The sequence below is a fragment of the Rousettus aegyptiacus genome, unplaced genomic scaffold (assembly GCF_014176215.1).
Source record: "Rousettus aegyptiacus isolate mRouAeg1 unplaced genomic scaffold, mRouAeg1.p scaffold_m13_p_3, whole genome shotgun sequence".
Lineage (NCBI taxonomy): Eukaryota > Metazoa > Chordata > Mammalia > Chiroptera > Pteropodidae > Rousettus > Rousettus aegyptiacus.
Genome location: NW_023416306.1, coordinates 20,440,874 through 20,458,049, shown reverse-complemented (window position 1 = coordinate 20,458,049; position 17,176 = coordinate 20,440,874). Strand labels below are relative to the sequence as shown.

Sequence of the window (17,176 nt, the reverse complement as noted above, 5' to 3'; positions counted from 1 at the left end):
AGTAGATCTTCAATACAAATGAATCTGGAGATTAATATCAGAATATGACTAAGGGGCCAAGTTTTGACAAGAGAAACCTAAGGATTTCCCAGAGCTGCTCAGACCATGCTCTCTTCTGCACAACAGGGCTAGCATTACAGAAAACAGCATTCATTAACTAAAATCTGCTACATGACAAAGATGCAGTCAGGAATCAAGATGAAACTCAGAGTCAGAGAACAGTGAAACTTTAGCAAAGAAAAATAGAGGAGAGACCAGTAAATGCCAGTCAAGTGTCAAACAGACTGTAAAGACGAGGCGGTCAGAAGTATTTTGAAGTTGCCACATCAAAATGAAGCTCATATAAATAGATCTTATAACTGATTATAATAATTAATAAGGGTAATTAGAGTGATAGATTGTCATGGGCTAACGATTACCCCGCTAGAATGTTAAGTATATGCTGAATTGAAATTTTTAACACATCTTAAAATGTTTTGCCTCATCTATTGGTATTTGTCCTATTTTTCACTTGCAATTTTAGTCTGTATTTTGTCATGACTCAAAACTAGCCTTAATCTCGTTAAGTGTGTCTAACAGGGAAGCTACAGCCCCTCAACCTTGCTCACCAGAAGCCAAAAAAAGTCCTACACTTATTAAGACAAAAGCATAACTCCATTAGCTTATTAACATGTAGAATACAGGGAAGTGTTGTAATACCTAATATTGAGCTGTCCTTGCTCGTCATCCGTCTCAGAAGGGGCCATAGTCAGATGGTGAATGACAGACTGTGAGCTGGACCCACTGTGGCTCACGGCCAGGAAAATGTCTTCTTGAATCCAGGTGAGAAGGCTGAGCTTCAGTGGATTTACTTCTTGATCTTCACTATTCTCAAATTGAATTCTGTTTTAAATATTGAAGAATATCCAAGACATGAATAAAACTTTAATATCACTGAGATTTTCCTGAATGAAGGAAGAATTAACCACCCTGTATACAGTCGACACCTTCTTTGGAGGAACAAAACTTAAAGTGATGTCAAATACTAGAAAATCCAAAAATAATGTTTGCCTGGCTTAAAAATTTTTCTATTTAAGTTTCTTATACTCTGGGTTCTTTAGATTTGAAGATAACACGTCAGGAAACTGATGACACAAGAAAATTACCCCGGTCCTTACACGAACAGACCCCAAACGTTTTCCATTGTCACCACTTAACCAGAATTCAAACCAGTCTCTAGCAGATACTTCGATTTAAACACAATGGGTCCTTTCCTAAGCATCTCATATTAAAATAACTAATTAGCTTGACAGATGGTTCCCCTGCCTCTACCGTCTTCCTTCTGTAGCATCTACACAGCAGAGGAGGGACATTTTGCCACCTCACTTGGGAATTTAGAATGGCTACTTCCTGCCTCCCAGCTCAGGCAGCAAACCCTCAGCGCACACTGAAGAAGCTGGGTCACTAACCTGATCTTCCTCCTCAACCAGCTCTCCCAGGACTCAGTCGCTCCACTGCATTCAGCCCCACACAGGAGCGTTCCCAACTCTGCTTCTCATTGACACCTTTGCCCACCAGACCCAATGTTCCCAATCTTTCTCTACTAGTCCTAACCCTAGTCCTTCAAGAATCAAGGTAAGTATTCATGTTCTTCATGTGATTTCTTTAAAAGACTTAAAGCTATCCTCTCAATTTTTAAAAAATGAAGCTACATTCTAAATTGCCTCACACTTTTTAATTTGCCTTAACTCTGTCCTCCAAAGGTTCCAAGTCTGTGGAACGAAATCATCCACATATATGTTCCGTGAAGACCGCTAAGCATCACAGAGACAACCCCCAAATCACACACGGTTAGATATTTATATACATTTGCAAAACATATTGCATATATTTAAGCAAGATATTATTAAATTCTATTTGTTCTATACAGTTCCTTATTCCTATTAATTTAGGAATATATGCTCCCAGGAGGTAGAATACTGCAATAATTAAGAACACGGGCTCATCAAATAGAAGAGACTCAAATCCTGGATTCTCACAGAAGTGGCATTATAATTAATAGTTTGGCCTCTGGGTCATTTTACAATGCCTATAGAGTACCTGAAATATTCAATTATACCCAACCATTTATAATATTGTTTCAATGGGAAAATGCATTCTGATTTCCAGCCCGCGAGCCTCAAAACAGAGCACCCAGAAGTTTTGGAGTGTGCGGTGAGGATCTGGTAGGTCAGCCATATGTCAACAACTGAGATATCCTCATGTATGTGAGCGAACGCGACTCTGCCCCATCATCTTCATCTCCAAGGGCTATTGCCAGGAATGGGTTTTAGGCTGGTTTGTGACCTGTGCTCTCCTGCCACCCATCGACTTATGGTTATTCAGATAAACAGGCAACTGGCTTCCCTAATGAGGCTGAAAAACCTGGGCCTGCGTGTTGGACCTACTTCTTCCACGCACCAGACACAGGACGACAGGTGGGTGAAGTTAGGACTAAATGCTGGCTGCTTCTGTGCCCAGGTCCAAGATAATTAAGAACCACCTACTTGTATCTCTTTTCCAGATGAGGAGTTTTAAGGGAAACTTTAAATCCATTTCCACCCACAGCTCCCAGTCTCACTGTAGGGTCCACACTTGGACTGTCATCTAGAAAACAAAAATGCAAATAGCATCATAGTAAATTGCAAACGCTTCTCCTAATATTAAGGTTATGGGGTCCTGCATTTGGTGGGTTCTAGAAGGTAAACCACTTTACAAATAAGGCAATTGAAAATAACCTCTCAATCTCTTTTCAATCTCTATCTACCTTTCAGGCATAACCCAGATCTGCTTTTCCCTTCCTACCACAGCAGTCACAATCCTCACCAAGTCTCAGCAGGACCAGGCCGCAGGGCTGCCCTGCCCTCGCACTCCAGTGCTAGCTCCTCCCACTGTTCTACAATGATCTCTCGACAAACGTGCTTCCTTGATAAAAAGACATTCTTTTTCCTTTCTTGATCCAGTTTATTTACTGCACAGCGGCCAATACAATCCTTTAAAAACTTAATCCGGAATACCATACTCCCTGTTATAAGCTCTCCAGTGGCTCCCTGTCTCATGCAGAATAAACACTAACATCTTCCCAGAGCCTTCGAGGCCTGACAAGAGTTATTCCCTCTGGGGTCACCTCTATGTCCCCACCCACTACTCTCTTCTCACTTGCTCTGCTACAGCCACCCTACACTCCTGGCTATTTCCTACATACAACGAGTACTTTGCAGTGCTTTGTACTCTACCTGGAATGTTCTTACCCCAGGTGTTTGCAAGGCTCCCTCTCCAATTCCCACCCAGTCTCTGCTTAAATGTCACCTTCACAGAGAGGCTCCGTGACCACCCTAAATATGAAGCCACCTTACCCTACTGGCACCTATCCTCTCGTTTTTATTTACTAGCTTTCTCCCCAACTAGAAGACAGACTCCACAAAGGCATGGAGTAGAAAAAAACCTGGCACGTTAACAGACAATCAATAAACATGGACGGGAAAAAAAGGAGCAATACTAAAGGGACATCAAATGCCACCTTTGAACATTTTCGCATCTAATTTGTTTCTACTCAACTCTAATGTCCACTACTCACGTCCAAGTTGTTCATCTGTAACGAGAGCTCTTTCCCTTCTGCTTCTGCTTAGGCACTGGGCCCTTATTAATAGTTTGACCTGTCCACTGAGATCTCAAACTGGAATATTCTGACTGTGACCCCAACCTCCAATCTTTTCTCTTCTCATTCCTCTTGATCTCAATGAAATGAATTATTCCTCAACATGCACTTGACTCCCTGCATGACCTGCAAGCTGACGTCCACTGTTTCATCACTAGCACTCTCGAATCCCTCACCAATCTGCCCTCTCACTATGCTCACTGGGCAGGTGCCCAATGCTGGCATTCAACAACTTCAACTCCACGTGAGCTGTCCACACCAGGGCCATCTCCTGAAATTATCCCACATCTGAGATGCTAATCTCTAAGTCCTATGCTCTAATAAAGATGCCCACCTTTTTTCCGGACCCTCTTATATCCAAACTTTCTACAACACACTCTTTAACTTCTCAGAGGTATTCAGTTCCTGGATTTGTACGATCTTTCTCTTCTTTCCATTTCTACAGACGAATGCACTCATCATCTACCTAGTCACTTAGCAACAGCCTAACTGGTATCTCTGCCTTCAGATGCTCACACTCATGGTTCACCCCACATACTGATGCCGACCAAACTTCCAAAAGCAGAGCTCTCAACATGCCCTATCTCATCACAGGGAGCTGTAAGTATCAGTACAGTGAATGTAGGATGGTATAGGTTTTCATTCTGGGAAGATGAGTATGTTCTAAAATTGAATATGGTGACAATGGCTGCAAAACTCTGTGAATATACTAAAAACCACAGAATTGTACACTTTAAATGGGTGAATGGTATGAACTCAATAAAGTTTTTTTAAGTGAATGTAGAACAAACTATCCCATACATTGCAAAGTGATATACAAACTCAAGTACAGTAGCACCATAAAAACTTATTCTAATATCTGATTCTTTTTAACCTCACAAAACCAGCAGCAAGACACCCAAACAATAGTAGAGTACAGAGACAATCACTGTTTACTTTTAATATCACTGGCTGATAGAAAATCTACTTTAAAAAACAGTTAATTTTTGTTTTATGATTTTCCTAGACAATGAACGCATTACTATTATTTTTTAAAGCTATTAAAAAAGAAACTTAAGGAGGATTGTTATAGCATTTTATAGAACAAAATTAAAATCGGACATATCCAGATACAGTATGTCCTCAGTGAACATCACTGATAGGTTCTGTAACTTTAAGTGAAACAATGTACAACAAAATCAACTTTATCATATGCTAATTGATTATAAACAAGAGTTAAGTTCCTATGGCTTCTCGTAAACATTATAACAAAATAATACTGAACAAAAAGAGGAACAATTGTCGTATTAGTACAAACAGTAGGTTGTTGAATTAACAGAAAAAATGGTAAGTAGGGAATTCCAACATGAATTAATTAATTTTGATTATTCTCTCCCAGCAGCTATCTAGGTTTTTCCTGAGAATTCAAAAATTATTTGAAAATAAGGACACCAGTTCCACATGCCAGTGTTATTTATGACATCACCACAGAACTTACAACCAAAAACAAGTTTCAGGTATTTCCAGCACTTCAGAAAAGCAACTAGAAACTAAGAGCAATGAAATATGGAAGACACTGGATTAGAAGCCAGAACACCCAAGTTGGAATCTCTGTCCATCTTGCTCAAGCAAATTTCGAACCCTCTGGCATTCTGTTCCCTCATCTATGAAAAAGGAAAACTCCATCTGGGACACAGCTCCTAGGATGGCTGAGAGATCAACTGAAAATACGTGCAAAGGCAATGAAAATTGTGAAATATGCAAAAGATATAACCAGATACCATCTTATTTCCAGAGTTGAATGTTATTCTCAACTGAATTTTCAAGTTCAATAAGACTAAAGAAATAGGTCTTATAAGCCAGAGTAAGATTGAACCCCCACGAAACAAAAAAAATACCCATAAACAAATTAAATATCATAATGATAAAGGTATTAATTATAAACTTAAAAATTTTTAGAAACACTAGAGCTAAGACAACACCAAACTATAATTTGCTTTCTGTAGGAGGGACTCAAGTCACAACATCTTGATAACAGTTTTGAACATACCACATTTATAAACAGAAACCTGGTTACTGGCATCTAGGATGGCGAGGTCGTTACTCTTTTTAGGGTGTGCAAAGAACATAACTTGATTCGCAGGGTGTGGGAGCAGCAGTCGGTAGGTGCACATGGGAGGTGGAACTATACTCTGCCGGAAGACTGTCACCAATACCCTGTCTGCACGTGAGAGAGAAAGAGGAGGAGGATTAGACACGTGGATGTTCAATTTGCAAAATAAGGCATCTGAACAGCACAGTACCACTAACTAAAAATGGTGGTAAAAAATATACAGCAATTCTTAAAAATAATTTTTGGTGTTTTTACCATGAATAAGCTTAAACACCGTGTAAGAGGGAAAAGTAAGTATCACGGATTCTTCCTCTCTCTGGCTACTGTCACCTCAAGGCCTAGAAAAGTCCATCTCTGGACTTAGAGGTTTCAGGTACTAGGGGCTAGAGGAAGAAGGCCAAGAGGGCATTCCCATCCAAACGAAACAAGTAAGTAAAAATAAACCAAACAACCAACAAAACACAAAAGCCCCATTGTTTCAGTCAAACCACCACATCCGTAGACATTGGGCTCAAGACCCCCTGCAGGCTCATAAACACCTCTTTCAGTTGCTTACTTCCATCGATGACAGCCACATTTGCCATGTCACTTGAATTCTCTCCTGAGCTCCGGTCAGTCGTCCAGTGCCAGTCATAGCAGAGGTAATGCCAGCCCTGACAGAGAACATGTAGCCGGTATGGGGTCACTGGGTCCCACATCAGAGACACAATCTTGCTCTTCCCACAGGTACTGAAAGGCAGACTTTGCTTGAGATACCAGTGATAGTTTCCAACGGTCCAGAGCTGAACTGCAAGGGAAAATGAAAGGAAGGCCCTCAACTTCACGCCATTTGCTAGAGGGGGATGGAGGCAGCCTTTTCTTTCTCAAATGACCCTTCCTGCTCAGCCTATCCATTGAAATAACATTAACAGTAACAATTATCAAAAGGTACTTTTCTGTGGAGATAAAATGTCAAGCACCAATAAGGTCAGAAGCACAAGCTTATTTTTGCCTCTACCTTCAAACTTTATGATCATGAAAACGAAAGGCTGTTAGTGCAAGACAGTGTTTTAGTGAGCTGGCTTTTTTCTCATAAAGATTTAGAAAGAATAAAAGTGACAATTAGATTAAAAGTATTAAAGCACTCAATCCATGAGTACTGGACCTAGCATTGCTATGTTCTATTAAGCTTAAGATGCTTAGCATTTTCTTCCAGGGGCTTGGCATGCAATTATACTAGGCTATTAACTATGATTATTAACTATGATTCAGCTATCCAAGGGAGACTGGCCAGCAAGGATCTTTTCTGGCATTTAGTAAAACAACAAAATCTAACCTGGGCGGGGGCGGGGAGGGGTGGTGGTGGGAGAAATGGGGAGATATTGGTCAAATGGTACAAACTTTCAGTTATAAGTCCTAGAAATCTAATGCACAGCATGGTGACTAAAGCTAGCAATACAGCATTGTATACTAGAAAGTTGCTATGAGACTTGATCTTCAATGTTCTTATAAGAACAAAAATGGTAATTATGTGAAGTGAAGGATATGTTAACTAACTTCCCTGTGGTAAACATTTCACAATATGTATACATGTATCAAATCACACACTGTTTATCTTAAACTTATGCAATGTCAATTATATCTCAATAAAATTTTAAAAATCCTATAAAAACCACCTTTATTAAACAGATGACAAGCATAAATGAAGATATTGATTACATTAAGGAATTTCTTTTATTTAAATAAATATTCTCCTGCTCCTTTATTCTTAATTCAGCAATTACAGCAAATCTAACCCAGTTTTCTAACCAGGCTAGTGCGATACTTCTACCTGGCTGTGAGTAAGTTAGACCATATGCTCAGCCTCCAAGAAGATGTGTTGTGGCTCTTTTTGTACAACATGTAGCCTGAGTATATCACAGTGCTGGCCTCTGACACTCTAGTTAATCACTGGTTCTCAACTTTGCCTGCATGTTAAAAATCATCTGGGAGCCTTTCAAAAAAATACTAAAATACCGATGTACAGTCCTCGTTCCAACACAATGAATGCAATGAGATGAGGCCTGGAAAGTGCTTTTTTTTTTCCTAAAGGTGCACCTAGGGTTGAGAACCTTTGGGTTGAATGAATGAATGAATGAATAACATTTGACTGAATAACATTTGAATTAAAGTAAAAGTTCTTCTGATTAAAAAGTTTGAAAAGCTACTTAGAAATAATCAAGCAAGTGAAAAGATTTATGAACAAAAAAGTTCAGTGTATTACTGTTAGTAATGAAAAATTATAAAACTTTAAATGTCTAACAGAATGAGATTTAACAAATTATGACACAAGTAAATATTACACAATTTACAATCAGGCAGATGGATATCTGAAATGGAAATATGTTTGTGACAGTGAAAAGCAAGTTACAAAACTGCATTTATCATAACTATATACTCAACAAAAATGAGATCATAGCTATATTGATACACACAAAATCTGAAAGATGAGAAAATTTTAACAGTGATTTCAGACTGACAGAATTGTGGATTAACTTTTTTTTTCTTATCTTTATTTTCTAATGTTTTCACCTATTATATATACACTAAAAATATCTATTTACATAATTTAAAAGGTGGAGAGAAGATTCTTACTTATATCTAATTCGATCTCTCTTTCATGTTCACAGTAGCATTCCTTTGGCTAGTGTTTTGATTTCCTATGGTTACACCATCTAAGAAAAGAAAGTACTGATGACCTGTAACGGTCAACTTTATATGTCAACTTTGGCTAGGCTATGGTGCCAGGTTATTTGATCAAACAGTAGTCTAGATATTGCTGAGAAAGTATTCTGTAGATGTGATTGACATTTACAATCCGTTGCCTTAAAGTAAAGCAGATTATCTTCCATAATGTGTATGTGTGGGGGGCGAGGGGGTCTCATCTGAGATAAAGGCATTAAGAGCAAAGGTTTCCTAGAGAAAAAAAGAATTCTACCTCGAAATTGTAAAAGAATCCTGCCTGTCTGCAGACTTAAGGCCTGTCCTATAAATTTCAGACTTAAAATTAAAACATCAACTCCTACTTGAATTTCCAGTCTGCTGGTCTACCCTGATTCTGTTTCTCTGAAGAACCATGACTGATACATAACTGAAATTCTTAAATAATTAAAACCTAACTGCTCCCCCATCTCCACCTACCCCACAACCCTGCACCATCTTTGATTCCATTACGGGACTAAGTAGAAGGGATAAGGGCAACTCCAAATCTTCTATTTTCAACTACACTTTATGGGGCAAAAGGGTGACACAATACAGGTGTTTTACCATAGGTTTTTAGAGTGGAATTTTCTTCCCTCTGAAGGTCTTCCACCCAAACTGCAAGCACAGTGGAATCTGCATTCCAGAGCAGGTCATTTACCTGGTAGGGAAAAATATCTGTCATTGTCCTTTAACTATGTATTTACTTCAACATCTTTATAACAGCTGAATCTCCTGCTCTCACAAATCAAATAATCCCACTACTTGAGCTGACTCCTAGCTGTAAATTACTAACCTTCAGAGACATTAAACCAATCTGTATGTCATTATATGCAGCGATGTCAAAAAAAAATGCATTATATTTAAAAGTTTAAGAGACTTAAGAGACTTAACCAAATGCAAGGTGACATTTTTAGATAATCAGGGAAATTTGAACATGGACTGGGTATAAGATAATACTAAAGAATTATTACTGATTTTGTAAGATGTGATAATGAAATTATGGTTATTTAAAGAAAAAAGTTGTTAGAAATGAATATTTAAAATGACTTCTAGAATTAAAACCCTAGGAAATAGAACAAAAATGTATAAGTGGTAGATGAAAATAATTTTGCAAAATATTGGTAAATGTTACAAGTGATAGGTCATCAAAGAGCCTAATGGTACATGAGCTGCTTAAGGTTTAAATGTTGTAAGTGAAAAGTATTTTTATCACTGGAAGAATTATACTTTTGTCAAAATAAACAATAAAAACTAACATTTCTATTTTGTGTCTGAGTTTTACCTAGGGTAGAAAAGAACAGCTATTTCTTTTTTGCAAAACCTCCTTAAGGAAGTTATAAGTAAAACAACTCAGTTCTAAGAAGCCACTATTTTTACTACTGTCTACTCTGGAGCTTCTATTTCTATATCAATATCAAATATAAACCTTCTCTATAGCTGTAGGAAGTCCTCTAAGTTTGATGATTAAACAACTCAGGCACCCACCTTAACCTCATCTTTGAGGAACGGAAGTGTAAAATGTCCACGAAGAAGTCCATTTTTCTCAAAGAACACAACATCCTGCTGGTTGGGTTTATCTTGTGTAGACGCAATCAAACTGCCTGAGGGCCTTAAAGCAAACCCCAGAGTGTTTAAATTAAAAAAAAAAAAGGGGGGGGGGGTCCAACAGAGCATCCAGCTGGTTAAGAATAAGTTGAAATTTGGAGAAATGATTTTTCAGCAAAATCAAAAAACCTTATCCAAGGCAATTTTAAATCCTACTTGTCTCCTGGTCAACAGTGATCCTAGTGTGGGACTATGCCTGCCCAGAGAAAAGTGACTTCCTAATTTGCACAGAGTCACAAATTTAGATGCACTTGGGTGACTTTTTTAAAAAATCAATAATTATTTAAAATATTCCAAGTATACTGTCCTATAAAACCATAAGCTATTTCTCCTTCAATTAGATAACTTCAGCAAATATTCCATGTTAAGGTAGGTAGTTTTAAAGACTTCTCAATCTACTGAAAACACCTTAATTGCTTCATCTTATTTATATTTGTCTCCAGAGTTTTAATTTAAATACACTTCTCTTTTTGCTCTATCATCCAACTGCCACTCAGATACTGGCAGGAAACAAGGTGTCTAAAACCTAAAGATTAAGTGGTTCTGCATATAACAGGTGCTGCTGAGACAGAGATATTTCTATCCATAATCAGAGAAGCCACATATCACAGGCAGGTTGTGACCAGCACAAGGGTCCTGGGCCAAGAACTGAATCAGGCCTGAATCCAGCCTGCATGGGCCTCAGCAGACAGACACCCGAGCGTGGGAGTCTGTGCAGAGGAAGGAAGCCCTCTTCCCAGGCCTCGCTGAAGCTCCACTGCCCCACAGAGCTGTGTAATCTGAGACTTCCCTCCCAAGCACCATTTTCCATACAATGGCTTGGTATAGGCTCTGCCTATAATCTACAAAATGTGCGGGCCTTGGAATAATAACATCTGTGAAGAAGCTCAGAATCTACTATTCAAGTCAGACTTCAGGGAACTAAAAAGAAAGATACAGGCTTATAGCCAAATGAAGAAAAGTAATTATTGTTCCTGCTACATAAACACCTATATTCAACAGATACCACCCAGCCCTAGCCCAGTTCCAAAAAATTCTGAGGAAGAAGTTAAAGATTTCTTCTACCACTCACTTCCAAGCCAGAGCTGGACCCAGGCCTGCCACCGGCTCGCTGGTTGACTGTAAGGCAAATTCTCGGTTCCACACTCTGACCTTCCGTGCCCCTAAGCAGTAGGTAGAGGGGAAAGAAACCAAAAAGAAAAATGTAAAGCATTATGATAAATGTTGTCAAGTCAGAACTTACAAATACCTTCCTTATTAATAAAAACCACTGTGGTTTTACAAAGCCAATTATAGATTAATCTTGTTAAAAATTTGCAGCCAATGGGTAGGAGGCTGGACCAGAGAGCCTCGAAGAACTCTTCTCATTCTTAGCTCTAAATTCATTTAACATCTAAGGCAGCGTATCTTTATCTCATATGTATAATAAAAGAAAATCCTCAGTGCAAAAGAAAAAGAAAACTTTCCTGAATTTAAGAAGATAAAAACTTTTTTAAGTGCAATTTATTTCCATACCTGTCTCTGGGCAAACAACACTCACAGCGAAAAACTGCCCGTCACCACGCCAAGTTACTTGTGGTTTATGGTCATCCCAGGGCAAAGCAGACTCATGCTAAACAGAGGAAGAAATGCAAATGTTACTGGGGGCCTTACGTGGCCCAGAATCAAACAAGTCGTAGGCTATTAAATTTAAATCTTGCATACAAGATTTATGTTATCTGGAAAACCAACTTCAAAGAATCCTTACTCTTCTAATAAAAGAACTCTTAGGCCCAGAAATCATCAAAAACAAACAAACAAAAACAAAAACAAAAGCCTTAAAACCAAAAAATCCTTCTCTGGGTATTATTTAAAAAAAAAGTGGCCTCTAAGCATTGCAACACAGGGAAAGACCTGCAGATCTAGATATTAAAAATAGTGAGCTGAGGAATATATCAGGTAACAAGGAAATAAATGTTCAGTTTGCCTAAGTGTAAGAGGGTAGAGTCTTACTTATTGCATAGGCCTCACAACAGTGTACAGAAGAGTTAAGAAGGTGAGAGGAAGGTGGGCAGCGTAGAGCCGGAGAAATAAAGGCAGCAGTAGTGATGAAGGCACATAAGACTTCTGAGCTCTGAGTACAGGAGGGAGAAAGGTCTCCAGTGCCACTTGCACATCAATCCTGAAGCTTTAAAGAAAGCAGCCAGCTCTGCGGGATTGGGGACAAATCCACATGAGCATCCATCATCACACTGTAGTGACGGGCTAAGCCAAAATGATGCTAGTGGCATAGTCTGCACAACAGGGAACACATTGGCAGCCTAATAAAATTTGGTCTCAACGAAACTGCCCTATGGCATAGAACACAAATTTCTTCTAGTGAAGGGTCAAAAGGTGAAATATGAGTTACCTGGCATGCAGCTAGAATTAATTAAGGACAGAAAATATAAATGGCAGTGTCTTATTGATTCATTTATCCTAGAAAGGCAGCCCATGGAAATTTCTACACGATGCTTTTATTCATTCAGTTCTAAATCTTGGGACCATCCTCAAGTCCTCTCTCTCTCTCACAGCCCATATCTGATCTTTTGTCAATAAATCCTACAGCTCAATCTTCGAAATGCACCCAGAAAGAAAGCAAAGAGTTTTACCCAAGAGGAAAAATTAGAAAAAAAAATCTAATATCTACATATGTAGGAAAAATATGAAAATGTGCATGTGAATGATCACAATGAATGTAGGCCAGCAGGTCTTTCTGTGCATCAGGAAGAGATTATCCAGAGGGTTTCATTTCTCCCCCATTATGATTTATTTTTTTAAACAATATTTGTTATAATTATTCTCTACACTGAAAAAGTGATGAAACAACTTGGTACTAAAAAAAAAAAAAATGATCTCTCTACGATGATTCATTCCCTGAGGTTTTCTCTGTACAGCTTTAGTTTTACTGAAGCAGAAGTGATATGTCCATTATTAGCAGAACTTCTATTTGTCCCAATCTAGAGTTTCTGTATCCAGCAGACCAATCGTACCATTTGCATCTGAAAGGCCGCTTGCCTGCCTTCTGATCCATGGAACTGTGTCTCTTTCCTGCCCCATCCGACAGTGACAAACTTACCTAGAGAACAATTGATTGAGAAAAGGCAAGACAAACAGTGAGCTACATGAAATAAAATAAAAGCAATTTCATTGCTATTCTTCAAGAATTTAGGGACTGGTAATTATTTGGCTCCTCTGAGATCTCTCAATAAATTAACCAGCAGTCAATATTTGAAAAACCTATGTTCCACATTATATGCTGCAGTGATTTTGAAGAATATGAAATGCCCTTATTTTAGAAAGCACTTTACTGCCATCATATATACTTTAAATTCCCTTGATAGCCGTCAGCGATCCCCACTTTACAAGTAACAAGAATGAAACATGAAGAATTTACACAAAGCATCTATGAATAACAAAACACGAAACTCGAGACAAGAGCTAGAAATAAAACTCTGTAAGAATTCAAATCCACTAAACATATCTAATCTCCATTAGTGGTGGAAGTAAGTGATTGTAGATTATGGAATTCAACCCTCACAGAGGCAGAGACTGAGACTCCCCCTAGTGGCAGAGGCCAAAATTAGAACACAGGGAGTCTGCCTCCCAGGCTAAAGTTTTTTCTAAATCACAATGTTTCTCTTATATAAAACATAGTAGAGTCAGTGCTGCTCAACCAATGCAGGCCCACTGTTCCTGGACGTAGGACCTGACAGCTACCTGCAATAGGTACCACAGAGAAGTCCCTGAACGCAATGGCCAGAGCCAGGACCTAATACTTCTCTCCTGCCATTGTCCTGATTCTGATGAAGAGGGGCTGTTCAGAATTTCTATAAATTGCGGGCCAGCCCAGCCATTTCCTGTCTGCGGTGCATGGGCACATCCAAACGCTGTAGTCCCTTACCGCCTTGCTGCTGGGTACAAATGGCAGTGCTTATCCTGGTGCACACCCCTGGGCTTTTATCCACGAATTTCCACACAGAGGTAAAGGACCAATGAGTGAAGCAAGAGAACTTCTCCAGTGGGATCAGACAATAGTGACGGGGTTACAGCCCCTGCACACTACAGCATGTCTGCTTTGACAAAGCAACTTTTATTGGAACACCGCTGTGGCCATTTCTTTATGTACCGTCTATAACTGCTTTCACACTGCAATAGCAGAGTTGAGAAGTTGCAACACAAAGCTGGAGGCCCCGGAGCTCCACCCTGGATCCTATACTCTCCCAGCACCATACCTGCTCCCTGAGCAAGTTGATCTACTCCTAAGATTGTAAAGATTCCCTACCTGTAATGATTTAGCCCCTTATGTCTGCCTTCTTCACATGGTGACCCCATGTGGCCCTTAAACAAATCCAAAACAGAACTCGCCATCTATCCCTTAAAACCAGCACTTCTCCATCTTCCCTCTCAGTAACCGGCATCTTTACTCCCACCACCTAAGCCTCTGGCTGGAGTCCTACTAAACTCTTTCTTCTTCACCTTATATATCCAAAGCCTATTTATTTCACTTTCTAAACAGGTATTTCTCCAACTGGCAAGGGCAGGAGGGGAACCATGCACATGTATCCCCAAAATGTTTCTCAGATAACTTCAAAAAACATACTCCCATCCTCATTATCAAATTTTTCCTGAATTCATTCCCTTTTGGCCCCACACTCACCCTTTGTTAATCTCTCATCCGGATTCCAATAGCAACCTCCTACCAGATCACTCTGCCACTTCCCTCCGCACCAATCGATCGATCTTGTATCATCAAAACCTTTCATTGCTGATGACCTACAACGCAAAGTCTAAATTCCCTGCCAAACTTAATCAAAATCCCTGCCATTTACTTCATTCTATACTCATGTCCTCTCACCCAGTAGAGCTTAAGTACTTACAATTGTCTGAATGAGCACAATGTGTCAAAGGCTTCTATGAAACACCCCTACCTTGGAATGGATTAATTCAGTTGCTTGGACCAATCCCCTACTCTCACCCCTTATTTACCCAAAACCAATTCAGCCAAGACTCAGCTCAAGGTGGCTTCCTCTGAGAAGTCTTCCCTCTCCATTATTCCCTTCCCCTCCTTATGCTACTCTAATACCTGAACATCGAATTATTATTGAACTAATGGGACCTCTTAAGAGAAAAGCTGAATTATCTAATGTACCAAACACAATGCTGGGTTCATACTTACTCACAATTTATTAATAAACAAATTATTTTTGAATAAATGAATAACAGTTTTCTAAATGATTTCTGAGTTGGTAGAATAAGAAGGCATGAGATAAGAACTCAGTAAAAGTTGAAACACCTTCTCCCTCATCCCTCTCCTCAATTAGGCCAGCTATCTGGTGCCCGAGTTGGCCAGAGTTTCTTATACTCAATAAGAATCTCCTCTCTTCTCCCCCTTTGATACTGTCATAGCCTCAATGCCCAAATCATCTCAGCTCCATCTTAGCAAAAAAAAACCAGTTTGACAGTTCCCAAGAAAATGGAGATTCAGATTTGGTCAGAAGGCACAAAAATCAGCCTTCTACCTCACCTTTGTTTTCTAAAATTGTATTCCAGAAATGCTCTCCTCAGAAATGCTCTCCTTATTCTAGCTAGTATGAAGTCCCTTTCATTGAACCCCAGGCTAAGTCTTTCCTGAGATGTGGGCAACAAATACCTAGGTGACCCTAAGCACACATTTCTATTCCCAGGTTACTGACAAAGCCAACTCTCAGATCTGGAGAAGCACCAGAAACATGCATTTTGAGATCTGAGATGGGCTAAAGGAACTGGCCTATCAGATATTTAATAAATGGGGGGGGGGGGGGTTAAGCTTCATAGTCCTTTGGGTTTATGACATGGGTATTAGTGTGCAAGAAAATGATCAAACCTGAGAAGAAATTCAGGTCACGAAATGTTTCAAAGCTATACTCACTTTCACCAAAATCATCCTGGTGGATTTTCTGTTCCATGATAGGTTCGAAGTCTTTTGTCATCATAACTAGGGTCTGCTGACCTTGGAGGGGCACAAACAAGAATTATTTTGTTTTCATGTAACAAATGTGCCATTCCATAAGTATCTATTGCACTGTAAGCTCCAGAGCTAAAGCAGAAAAGTTTATAGTCAGAACGGGGCAGACGAAATCATTTAAAACGTTTTGACTTTCTCTAAAAAAAAAAAAAAAAAAGGAAAGCTCTGACTGGCTAAGTCACATGGTGCTTATTCTCAGCTATTTATAGATGTAAGGTTAACATAAAACCTCCCATAGCCCTTCTCCACTAACTTCAACATTAGTCACAAACATCTCTTAAAATATATACCTCATCAAGGATGCTAGTTTACAGAAACTCATATGATACAAAGAAACTTTAAAAAAAGCAGTTTTTAAGATCTTTTAAGAGCTCTTAAGAGTTGTAATAAGAGTTTTAGAATTTGTTTATATAGCAATTCTCTCTTAGAATAGGTTAAAATAAATATTACAGATGTTTTAACTACAACTATGAACTTAATAGTCTCTCCAAGTTTTACGACTTTGTTTCTCATTTTCGAAATTGAAAAAGTTACATGAAACAACTTTTTAAAATATTTTAAGAGGTAAAACTTAAATCAAAAAGAATATAGTCCCTCTAGATTATAATGCAAGTATCACTGCTCAAATAAAATTTTTGAAATCTAAGCAGCTCGAAACTTAAGCCTGTAAGATATCAGGAGTCATATTCTATGAAAGTCAGAGTTAGAGACCAATGACAAGCTTACCTGTAACAAGAAGCACCAGCTCTTGGTCAGGACTCCAACTCATGACAGAGATACCACTGGCTACACTCCCAACACATTCCAGCTGACACAAAGAAAATGATAAGGGAGATTTCAAAACAACACTCTCTCAGTATCTACTACAACCTTAATCGAAATAATTAAAAACAGAACATCAAAACATACTTATTCGATCAACATTTATTTGGTATCAGGTATTAAGAGACTAGACACAAGACACTCTATTCTCCCACAGCTGTATCATGAAAGAGATGAAAACACGACTCTACAGCAGGATTAGGATTACAATAACTCAGATCTCCGGGAATTAGGT

At 38.9% G+C, this 17,176-nt stretch overlaps 1 protein-coding gene across 1 annotated transcript in view; it reads right to left on the bottom strand.

Moving 5' to 3' along the window:
• ELP1 (elongator acetyltransferase complex subunit 1) overlaps positions 1 to 17,176 on the bottom strand; it is a 53,107-nt gene that overhangs the window by 29,945 nt on the left and 5,986 nt on the right. The window contains exons 4-14 of the mRNA XM_036238372.1: positions 16,846 to 16,927; positions 16,024 to 16,104; positions 13,106 to 13,191; positions 11,610 to 11,706; positions 11,167 to 11,257; positions 9,975 to 10,098; positions 9,054 to 9,147; positions 6,325 to 6,555; positions 5,706 to 5,876; positions 2,526 to 2,625; positions 700 to 882 (exon numbers count right to left, since the gene is read on the bottom strand). Coding sequence (XP_036094265.1) covers positions 700 to 882; positions 2,526 to 2,625; positions 5,706 to 5,876; positions 6,325 to 6,555; positions 9,054 to 9,147; positions 9,975 to 10,098; positions 11,167 to 11,257; positions 11,610 to 11,706; positions 13,106 to 13,191; positions 16,024 to 16,104; positions 16,846 to 16,927 — 1,340 coding nt within the window. The remainder of the gene's footprint in view (positions 1 to 699; positions 883 to 2,525; positions 2,626 to 5,705; positions 5,877 to 6,324; positions 6,556 to 9,053; positions 9,148 to 9,974; positions 10,099 to 11,166; positions 11,258 to 11,609; positions 11,707 to 13,105; positions 13,192 to 16,023; positions 16,105 to 16,845; positions 16,928 to 17,176) is intronic.